Source organism: Salmo salar, chromosome 24 (genome assembly GCF_965601325.2).
Source record: "Salmo salar chromosome 24, fSalSal1, whole genome shotgun sequence".
Classification (NCBI taxonomy): domain Eukaryota; kingdom Metazoa; phylum Chordata; class Actinopteri; order Salmoniformes; family Salmonidae; genus Salmo; species Salmo salar.
Genome location: NC_138314.1, coordinates 6245540 through 6257500, shown reverse-complemented (window position 1 = coordinate 6257500; position 11961 = coordinate 6245540). Strand labels below are relative to the sequence as shown.

At 43.5% G+C, this 11961-nt stretch overlaps 1 protein-coding gene across 1 annotated transcript in view; it reads right to left on the bottom strand.

Moving 5' to 3' along the window:
- LOC145863934 (uncharacterized) overlaps window positions 1–11961 on the bottom strand; it is a 45573-nt gene that overhangs the window by 13815 nt on the left and 19797 nt on the right. The window contains exon 2 of the mRNA XM_082968448.1: window positions 2462–2623. Coding sequence (XP_082824574.1) covers window positions 2462–2623 — 162 coding nt within the window. The remainder of the gene's footprint in view (window positions 1–2461; window positions 2624–11961) is intronic.

Genomic DNA, 11961 nt, shown 5'->3' with positions numbered 1-11961 from the left:
TTCCGTACCACACAATTGATTTGATTATTTATTTACTAACAAACTAAATGATAACAGGACACACACTGATTTGAAACTTAAGATGAAAACAGGTCCCTAGAGGACTAACACAATATGACACTTGTTACAAAAGATGGAGAGTTAAAGAGAGACAACACTTAGATACAGTCGGGAACTACACTCACAGTAATCCTAATACCTTGCCCCAAACGGCTCCCTGTTTGGGTAAGAAGTAATGCATGTATTTACGTGTTGAAGGTCTTTGTCGTGTATCGCTGTTGGACCCAGGCCTTCGTGAAAAGGGTTCCGCTTCGTGAAAAGGGTTCGATTGGGCCTTCTCCTTAGTTCGTAAGTGTAAGTCTCTGTATGTCCACAAGAGGTCACAATGTCCTTCTCCTTAGTTGTCTGTGTTTACTTTCACTCGTTCTGGAAGAGTGGTCTTCTGAGGACAGCTAATCAGCCTGGTCAATGATCCCCAGAGTTGTGATGAGAGCAGTGTAGTCGACGATGATTTGAAGAGAATAACCGGATGGTCCTATTCACTTTCTTAGATACAGTACTTAGAACAGCTACTCAACCGTAACATTGATTGTTAGAGGCTACTTTGTCTTCTTCAACTCGTGACCAATGAAGACCTAGCTGCAGTTTGTGGTCCTTCTAGTCTGTTATGTTAATTCTTAACTCATACTGACGGGAAAAACATCGGGCAAAACATCAAAAACTATGATCTCGATAGAAAACTAAAATTACATTCCTATATTAAAAATATTATCTTCATCCTTGATATATCCTACACAGCATAAAGGATGCAAACCTGATATACACAGTGGGAAAGCTCTTCAAGTTACAATATATTTTTGCTATATCACTTTTATATCATTTTTAATGACATGACAAAATATAAATGAATATCCCATTTTCCATCTCTCATCATTCCCCACATTCGGATGTTGAAATATACTGTACCAGTGTTTACTGTTAGACGTTAGAGTTTTTGTGCTGCAAAACCTTCCGTAACAAAAAGATTCCATTCAACAATACTAGAGACCAAAAGTAGTTGTCTGCTGCCTACAATTTACGATCGACTTGAGGTATCATAAAACCCCCACACCAATGGCTCTGTAGACGCTGATCAATTGTAGCCTGATCTTTGGATCCTCACAGGAGAGTCATGACACCGCTCATGCTGTAAACATAGTCCAGTTCAAAGTGAATGGCACAGATCCATATATGGCAATGGTATATTTGCAAATAGGCCTACTGCAGCTCTGATTGGTTACAACACACCGATCTGTGTAGAGCACGGGCCTGATTTATATCTGTCAATGCAATAGAATCTTACACCGATGCGTTCTGCTTAAAACAAAATATCTTGCATAGTTAGTTTTGCATACTAAGGGTGATTCTCAATATGCATAATACAGTGCTCCACTCTCATGCTACGAGGGCATTCTCCAACGATGTTCTCTTGAGTACGCTTGTGAGAACGAGAATGTGGAGAATGCATAAAACATTACATTTGAGAAGCACTCGCACTCCCCCTACTGTATTACCTCATGCTTCACCTCCCCATTCACTGAACCTTCTTCCAGTCAGGACAATAGCAACAAGACAAAACAAGATATTCACAAAGCAAATATAATAACTAATATCAGCTAGATATTTGAATCGTAATAATCTAACTAGCCAGCTAGTTAAACAGGCAAACATGACCTTAAACTAATGTTATGCAAGGTAGATGTCAAATTTTTGGGGGTACCTACCAATTCTTCGTGGCTAGCTAGCTAGATAGCCCTATTGACTTATTATGGGCTTGTGATCTACGGTATGTAGGCAGGTAAACATGCTAAAATTAACACAGCATGTATTTATTAACATATCAAACATTTCATTCCGATGGCGGAGTGTATTTTCTCTCGCTTCAGCTCAAATAATGAAATAATTGATTTCAAGCAATTTTACCACATTTACACATTCGAGAAGCGCCCACCATGCTCCATTTCACATACTCCGACCCTTCCATGCTCCAATTTGCGTGCTCGGAGCATGGTAGTATGCTTTTTGAGAAACACCCCAAGTCTTGCATAGTTCGTTTTGTTTCGGTATGTTGCATTGAAAGTGGCTAATATTGCTTTGATTCAATCACAATTCCCACAGTAAAGGGAAACGTTGATAGTGTTAACTAACGGGGAAAACTCTAGAAAGTTGAGTGAAGTTCAAACTAGTGCTTCTCTGCGCAGGCAGATATTTCTTCTGCACGGCAGTCCTGAGGGAGCAGCTTAGCGGGAATATTGGGTACACCTACATCCAGCATCTTTTGAATTTCGGAAGGAGAGGGGATATTTGGCTCAAAGGCTTGGTCAAGGCTTGCAACGAGAGGTGCTTTGTGGCTTTGGCTACTGTTTCTACACTAGCAGTGAAACAGCAATGCATTGGCATTAGTAGGGATAAGTGAACGTACCAAAATGGGGGGCGTGAGCGTGTCTCCTCTTCACTATGCATCTGCCATGTGAGTTCTCTACCAGCGGGTTGAGGCAGGGGCCGCAGTGTGAGCTGCCCGGCTGGCAGAAATGACGCCCTGCTCGGGCACAGTCTAAGCTCCGCGGGCATACTGAAGAAGACCCTGTGGAGATAGTAAGACACAGAGTAACATTAGTATTCACATCCATTTGGATTTTAACACCAGTGCACCTGCGCTAACAGTGAAAAGGCAAGCCTCTCTCTTCCTGACTGTTGGTGCTAACATCAGCAGACATATTACTTAAACATGTTCCTGTAGAAATGCAAATCAAATGTATTGTCAATCAAAACACCAGTCTCTATGACAATACACATTGAGGCTTCCACACAAATTGGACACACACTAGAGAACTAAGCATATAAATAGAATAAACTAACATTATGCACAGAAGCATCTCATGAGTCTTACAGCCTAGCTTTTATCAGGGTGCCTAAGGTGACAACGGAAGAGTGAGTGAGGAAAGAGAGAAAATAGACAAAGGAAAAAAATTGAATCATAATTACTGGCGCCTGACAGTACGTCATCTAATATAATACGCCTCCAGGCCAGCCCTACCACTCAGTGAGCTACAGCTAATCAGAATAGATAATGAGTCCCAAATGGCACCCTATTCCCTGTGTAATGCACTACTGTTGACCAGAGCCCTGATCACAATAAGTGCACTACATAGGGAATAGGGTGTCATTTGAATCACATCTCTAGTTTTGGCTGAGGATATACCTAGTCCGACATCTACTTCACTATCTCTCAGGAAAACCAGCCAAATTCCTCACTGTACCAAATCTCATCACTATGGTTGAGTCAGAGAAACCAAACTCCTTTGAAGTCTGAGGGCAGTCTTTAGTTTGTTGAGTTCGTTATCTAAGGGTCAGACATTATTCTGCAGGTTTAGGCTACCATGGAGGAGGTTGAAATCCTTCACTCTGATGATGTGAACAGAATATTAAACGACATTATTTCTTGGCCGGTGTTTGATGTTGTTTTGGGGCCATGGTCATGTGGCCTCTGTCGCCACCTGACCGGTGCGCAGTGGGGTGGAGGTGGACAGGCTCTCTGGGCTGGGGGACTATATGGGCCAGCAGGTGGGTGCTAAGATAAGGGAAAAGACTGTGCTGTTAGCTAAAGGCCCTTTTCTCATGGAATAGTAACCCTCACTGTGACCAGAACAGTGAGTGAGTCAGTCAGTCTGCCCAAGGCTGCTGACTCCTGTTGGGTTGTATGTTTGGTGTCATGTTGAGTTAGCCTGCCTAGTAGTAAAAACACCTGGTTAAACACCTGACTAAATAATGCTCTCCACAGAGAGTTAGACCAAATGACAGGCCCTGGTCAAAAGTAGTGCACATAGGCCTAGGGAATAGCCAATTGGGACGAAGCCTTAGCCTTTGTGTGTGTGTATGAGAGGTCTTGGCTGGGCTCGACTTAGCAAGGCTGCTAGAGGATTCATACAACCAGCCGTAGGTTTGTTCTTCTCTGCCTGCCAATGCGCTGTAAGCGTTCAATAGGCTGAGGGAAGCAAATAATTAAAAGTAAACTTATCAATATTAACCCCTTACTGATTCTCCCCCCCCAAAAAGAACACAGCCAACCAATGAAAAGTCTAGGCTGCTGTGGTTGCCATAATGACTGCCATGGCAACAGACAGCGTGACATCAGGTGTGAGTCACACTGTGAATGCAGTATCCGAGGATGGAGAGAAGGGGTGGGGGAAGGTGGGATTAAGACAAACTAAGATTAAGACAAACGATAGCGAGAAGGGAACATTTATTTTAAAGTGGGTTAGTAAACTTTAAAGGACATAGTGTTTATTTTAAGTAGTAGGCAACGCTCCAGTCTGCTTCTGATAAGCGTTATCAATGAGATGTTCATGAGTTTTGACCCTGAAAAGCAAAAACAAACCCTTGGATCTCATCTGAAAGTAATACTAAAGTAGCTAAAAAAAAAAATAGCTCAATATCTGGCCCAAATGGCTTGTTTTTGCACTTGACAAAATCAGGCTTCTCAATTGGTTCTGACAGAGAGCAGATCTCCTATAATCTTCATTCTGCACCAGCAGGCTATAATCACCTCCCCATCTTACTTTCCTCAGAGAGCACGGTCTCTCAACAATATGCTAGTCTAGACCCTGGCTATGGCCATGAAACATTAGAAGAAACAACAAGAGAGAGAATAGAATATGTTTCCTCAGCAGCGTGCCAATTTTTTTTTTAAATAACTACTTGAGATTACCCTGTAAACCATGTAATTAAAAATGACAAAAACATTGAAAGGAGAAAATAGGTTGTGAGGGGTATGAACAAACAACAAGACCCAGGTTTTTACAAAGCATCCATGTCAACTAGTGTTGGTCTTCCATAGGCAGCATCCAGCTGCTTGCTGCCTAAGCAGGTACAACTGACTACAAGCCATTCATCGTTCTCCACACCTGTCCGTGGGTCTATAAATCCACAACTGACGCATATAACCAAATCCTCTCTGGGTACACTTGAGGTTGCCTCGTTCATCTGGCAGCACACATCGTGTCCCAAATGGCATCATATTCCTATCTAATGCTCTACTTTTGACCTAGTATTAAGGGAATAGGGTGCCATTTGGGAGGCGCTGTAGTCCATCTAGCAGCATTCTGTATGCAAAACAGAAGACGTAAATGCAGTACTGCAATCTCTCCAACTCTACCAAACTGAGGTGAGTCAAGTAGACTGTCTCCTGCATTTTGATGTGAAGGGGTTTTATGCCTATGCCAGAGTCAATTCCATTTAAAACTACTGAAGACCTGGAAAAGAAAAACAATGGTAATAATATTTTGGGAACTCCAATGAATTCATAAACATAATTCAAATTTAACCCTTGTGTGGTGGTCATGTTTTTGTTATTCACCCAATGTTTGCGGGTCTCATAACCCAATACTGTTGTTGGTCTTTTAAAACAATACAGTCGTAACAATTTACGTAAAAACTTAAAATGTTGACATATCAATTACAAGCAATATAGACAGCATACATGGTTAACATTTGCCATTTACCTCTGCTAGATCACATATATCAATAAAAGTGCTATCCCTTTTTTTATATAATCAAGACATGGGTGGAATAAAATCATGTTAATCTTGAACAAATATAAATGCAAAAGTTAGCACTATTGATGTTTATTGCTTTGAATTGAACCAATTGGAAGGACAAATTTGACATTTTATGGGAATTATAAATGAGTCCCATTGAACACAAATTAAGGCCAGTCTACACACCACATGGACAGAGTTTTACTGTGTGTGTTTGTGTGTAGCAAATGTATTTCTTGATGCATGTGTTCTCTGTGTCTTCCTGTCCTTTGGTCCACACACACGTCGCAGCGCTTCTTCTTGTTGCTACCGGCTGCAATCTAGAATGATGAAAACACTTAGTTGAGGAATTTTACTAACATCTCACTCACATATATAGTTACAGCAGGCCAAGGTAGGAGAGTCAGACACACACCATCACTCATACTTACATCCAGTATTGGAGTTGTTGGTTCTGTGGGTCGGGCGGATGGGGCACCAGCATCCTCCTCCTGAATCCTCCTCACGATGGCCTCTGAAGCTGGGGTCCTTGGGATATGTTGCCTCCTCTGGATTTGAGGTCTTACCCAGCTCCTCGAGGAAGAGCCGTCCCCTCTGGAGCTCTGTTCCAATCTGGGTTCAACGCCATCCAGATGACAAACGTGTTGTACACCGAGACTTCCAAGATGTTGAAGAATATCACAAGTGGCCAGCGTAGGGTTATTCTTTTGCAGCTGTAGCCAGTCACCAGCTTGTCTAAATTGTCCACCCCTCCTTTTATGGCATTGTAATTTTACGTACTGTTCCTACCATCGTCAGCTTCCTCGAGGAGCTCCTGTCCCAGCTTGTGCAAAGTAAAAACGTGTTGCATGTGATGTTGTGGCCAAGGAGTCCGTGTCACATCCAGGACAACCCACATCCATTGGTTCTTCTCAGGGGCTCCTCCATCTAAACTGCCACGTATACACTTGTAAGTTCCACGCATATGATGAAGCAGCATCACAGGAAGCTCAGATCTTGATTCCATATTTTGCGGGTTTAGACAGTATGTACTGCCTGAAGGGGCAATGGCCCCTAAATGGCATAAGCTGCTCAGCAACAGTAACGTTGGGCCCAGGGTTGTAAAACAGGGGAAGGCGGTCCCACCCACTTGTCCCACACTGACCGGATTGCAGCTAGCTTGTCTCTCTGCCGCCTATGTCCTTCACAGAAAATGAGCAAAGGCCAATGAGTCTCAAGTTGAAAAAAGTATTTATTGTATCATTATTCTTTCAGTAAACATTTAAAATGGGCCCCACAGACACCACACAAGGGTTAATTGACTCAAATTGAAATGGTATGACTATGGGGATTATCAAAGCACTACGGCACGGTACGGTCTAGGCACGTGCGATAGCTCCTCCACAACCTGCCACCTATTAGGGCTGGTGATCCTCAGGGCTAGGCAGGCTGTGTGAGGTCAGCTAGCTAGCTGTAAGCTGCTGTCAGAGGCCAGACAGTCTCCATCAAGAGCCTTCTATTTACAAATAGAAGACTGCCTCTATCAAGCTGTCTGTCTGTCTGTCTATCCGTTTGAGGGAGGTCAACAGGAAGAGTCCAGACTGATTAGCATTCTCTTTTAGGCTAATTGTTTACTATTAAGACGTAAGTATGTCCCAAATGGCACCCTATTTCCCATATAGTGCACTCTTTTTGACCAGTGCCCTATGGTAGTAGTGCACTATATAGGGAATACTAGGATTCCATTTGGGACACAGCCTTACACTCTTCCAGAGGGTGTTATAGAAAAGACACAGTTCTATATTGGGCCCTTGGTTCACTTCTGCTCCATCTGTTTAGAGCCATTTTCTGTTTACCATCAAACAGCACATTCGAGTGACGCGTGTGCATCCCAATATCAAAAAGCGCTGTAGCAGGATAGCTAACACTGATGTCGGGACCTTGACAAATTTATTAACAGTGAGTGAGTGATGACCATATTAACACGCAAGACTGATGGCTATAGCTATGTTCAACAAGTATATTCATCTTCTGGCTTTATCTCTATAATGAACAAAAATATAAAACGCAACAATTTAAAAGATTTTAGTGAGTTACAGTTTATGTAAAGAAATCCGTCAACTGAAATAAATGTATTAGGCCTTTACCTATGGATTTCACAGGCAGGGGTGCAGCCATGGGTTGGTCTGGGAGGGTATAGCCAGACCCAGCCAATCAGAATTAGTTTTTCCCCACAAAAGGGCTTTGCTACAGACAGAAACACTCCTCAGCACCCCTCAGCATCCCACAGGTGAAGAAGCCGGATATGGAGGTCCTGGGCTGGCTTGGTTATACGTGGTCTGCGGTTGTGAGGCCGGTTGGACGTACTGTCAAATTCTCTAAAACAACCTTTATCAGCTACCTTTTTCACCTGTGTAATGCTGTCCTCCTGCTTACTCTGAGGTTCAGACTGAATGCAGTGGTAAATGTGTTGCTCACAATTAACAGCAGCAACATGGACCTGTTAAATTGACAAGAAAGGTGTTGATATAGCTGCGTTTAGGCATGGCTTCCTTGTTTTGAGTATGTTAAGTGTGTTTCTCATTCTGCTGGAGTGGACCCAGTATTTTATATAAAACCTACCTTCCTTGTCCAGTTTTTCCATTTCTAACTCACCCACCAAAATATACTGTTTTTACATGCCATTTGTTCTGGTCTAATTCCTAAAATGGAAAAGCATAAGAATCTGTGCGCTCTCGGATAGTAATAATACTTCATATGGTGCTTTGGGATGTCCCAGGTTTGTGGCATTGATTAATAAATAATTTAATGTTTACTTAAAAATTCAGATGTTTATATGTTATGTATAAAAGGGATACACTCACCAGAGAGTTTATTAGAGACACCCATCTAGTACTGGGTCAGACCCCACTTTTCCTCCAGAACAGCCTGATTTATTCGGGGAATTCTACAAAGGTGTCGGAAACGTTTCACAGGGACGTTGGTCCAGGATGACACGATGGCATCATGCAGTTGCTGCAGATTGGAAGGCGGTACATTCATGCTGCTTACAGCCCGTTCCATCTTATCCCAAATATGCTCTATTGAGTTGAGGTCTGGAGACTGCGCAGGCCACTCAAGAAAACTGATCTTGCGGTCATGTTCCCCTCCTCAATTGTCCAGTGTTGGTGATTGCGTGCCCACTGAAGCCAATTTCTCTAGTTTTTAGCTGATAGGAGTGGAACCCGGTGTGGCCGTGACAAGGATCAACGAGTTGTGCGTTCCGAGATGTCGTTCTGCACACCACTGTTGTACTACTCCGTTATTTTTTTGTTTGTGGCCCGCCTGTTAGCTTGCACGATTTTTGCCATTCTCTTCCACCCTATACTCAACAAGCTGTTTTTGCCCACAGGACTGCCCCTGACTGGATGTTTTTTGTTTGTCACACCATTCTCGGTAAAGCCTAGACACTGTCGTGCATGAAAAGCCCAGGAGTTTAGCCGTTTGAGACACTGGATCAGGCACTTGGCACCAATGATCATACCACGCTCAAAGTTGCTTAGTCACACTTTCCTATTCTATCATTCAATCGAACAGCAACTGAATGCTTCGATGCCTGTCTGCCTGCTTTACCAACCTGCCCTCCAAACACACCTCTGTTGTCTTCAACCAGGATCTCAGCGATCACTGTCTCATCGCTTGCATCCGTAATGGGTCTGTGGTCAAACGAACACCCCTCATCGCTGTCAAACGCTCCCTAAAATACTTCAGTGAGCAGGCCTTTCTAATCGACCTGGCCCGGGTATCCTGGAAGAATATTGACCTCATCCATCAGTAGAAGATGCCTGGTAATTCTTTAAAAGTGCTTTCCCTCACCATCTTAAATAAGCATGCCCCTTTCAAAAAATGTAGAACCAGGAACAGATATAGCCCGTGGTTCACTCCAGACCTGACTGACCTTGACCAGCACAAAAACATCCTGTGGCGTACTGCATTAGCATCGAATAGTCCCCACGATATGCAACTTTTCAGGGATGTTAGGAACCAATATACACAGGCAGTTAGGAAAGCAAAGGCTAGCTTTTAAAACAGAAATTTGCATCCTGCAGCACAAACTCCAAAAAGTTCTGGGACACTGTAAAGTCCATGGAGAATAAGAGCACCTCCTCCCAGCTGCCCACTGCACTGAGGCTAGGAAACACTGTCGCCACCGATAGATCAGAATTTCAATAAGCATTTTCTACGGCTGGCCATGCTTTCCACCTGGCCACCCCTACCCCAGTCAACAGCCCTGCACCCCCCACAACAACTTGCCTAAGCCTCCCCCATTTCTCCTTCACCCAAATCCAGATAGCTGATGTTCTGAAAGAGCTGCAAAATCTGGACCCCTACAAATCAGCAGGGCTAGACAATCTGGACCCTCTCTTTTCTAAAATTATCAGCCGAAATTGTTGCAACCCCTATTACTAGCCTGTTCAACCTCTCTTTAGTATCGTCTGAGATCCCCAAAGATTGGAAAGCTGTCTCGGTCATCTCCCTCTTCAAAGGGGGAGACACTCTAGACCCAAACTGCTACAGACCTATATCTATCCTACCCTGCCATTCTAAGGTCTTCGAAAGACAAGTTAACAAACAGATCACCGAACATTTCGAATCCCACCTTACCTTCTCCGCTATGCAATCTGGTTTCCGAGCTGGTCATGGGTGCACCTCAAGCCGCACTCAAGGTCCTAAACAATATCATAACCACCATCAATAAGAGACAATACTGTGCAGCTGTATTCATAGAGCTGGCCGAGGCTTTCGACTCGGTCAATAACCACATTCTTATCGGCAGCCTCATCAGCCTTTGTTTCTCAAATGACTGCCTCGCCTGGTTCACCAACTACTTCTCAGACAGATTTCAGTGTGTCAAATCGGAGGACCTGTTGTCCGGACCTCTGGCAGTCTATGGGGGTGCCACAGGGTTCAATTCTCAGGCCGACTCTCTTCTCTGTATACATCAATGATGTCGCTCTTGTTGCTGGTGATTCTCTGATCCACCTCTACGCAGATGACACCATTCTGGATACTTCTGGCCTTTCTTTGGACACTGTGTTAATTAACCTCCAGACGACCTTCAATGCCATACAACTCTCCTTCCGTGACCTCCAACTGCTCTTAAATGCAAGTAAAACTAAATGCAAGCTCTTCAACCGATCGCTACCAGCACCTGCCCGCCCGTCCAGCATCACTACTCTGGACGGTTCTGACCTAGAATATGTGGACATCTACATAGGTGTCTGGTTAGACTGTAAACTCTCCTTCCAGACTCATATTAAGCATCTCCAATCCAAAATTAAATCTAGAATCGGCTTCCTATTTCGAAACAAAGCATCCTTCGCTTATGCTGCCAAACATACCCTCGTAAAACTGACTATCCTACCGATCCTTTACTTCGGCGATGTCATTTACAAAATAGCCTCCAACACTCTACTCAGCAAATTGTATGCAGTCTATCACAGTGCCATCCGTTTTGTCACCAAAGCCCCATATACTACCCATCACTGCGACCTGTATGCTCTCTTCGGCTGGCCTTCATATCCGTCGCTTCATTTCTGTCGCCAAACCCACTGGCTCCAGGTCATCTTTAAGTCGTTGCTAGGTAAAGCCCCACCTTATCTCAGCTCACTGTTCACCATAGCAGCACCCACACGCAGCACGCGCTCCAGCAGGTATATTTCACTGGTCACCCCCAAAGCCAATTCCTACTTTGGCCGCCTTTCCTTCCAGTTCTCTGCTGCCAATGACTGGAACGAACTGCAAAAAACATCACTGAAGCTGGAGACTCATATCTCCCTCACTAACTTTAAGCACCAGCTGTCAGAGCAGCTCACAGGTCACTGCACCTGTACATAACCCATCTGTAAATAGCCCATCCAACTACCTCATCCCCATACTGTATTTATTTATTTAGCTCCTTTGCACCCCAGTACCGCTACTTACACACTCATATTCTGCACATCTATCACCCCAGTGTTTAAATTTGCCATCCTGTAATAATTTCGCCACTATGGCCTATTTATTGCCTCACCCCCCTTATCCTACCTCATTTGCACACACTGTATATAGACTTTCTCCATTGTATTATTGACTGTATGTTTGTTTATTCCATGTGTAACTGTGTTGTTGTTTGTGTTGCACTGCTTTGTTTTATTTTGTCCAGGTCGCTGTTGTAAATCAGAACTTGTCTTCAACTAGCCTACCTGGTTAAATAAAGGTGAAATAAAAAAATATATAAATAAATTATATAACAAGCCATGACTCACTGTAGGTGCGGCCCATTTTCAAGAATGGATGGCGTACCTTAAACTGGCCGGTGAGAATGTATTGTTTACTATTTTGATTTCTTTAAAAACAATTGTTGGAGTTCAGGTGTTTGACCTGA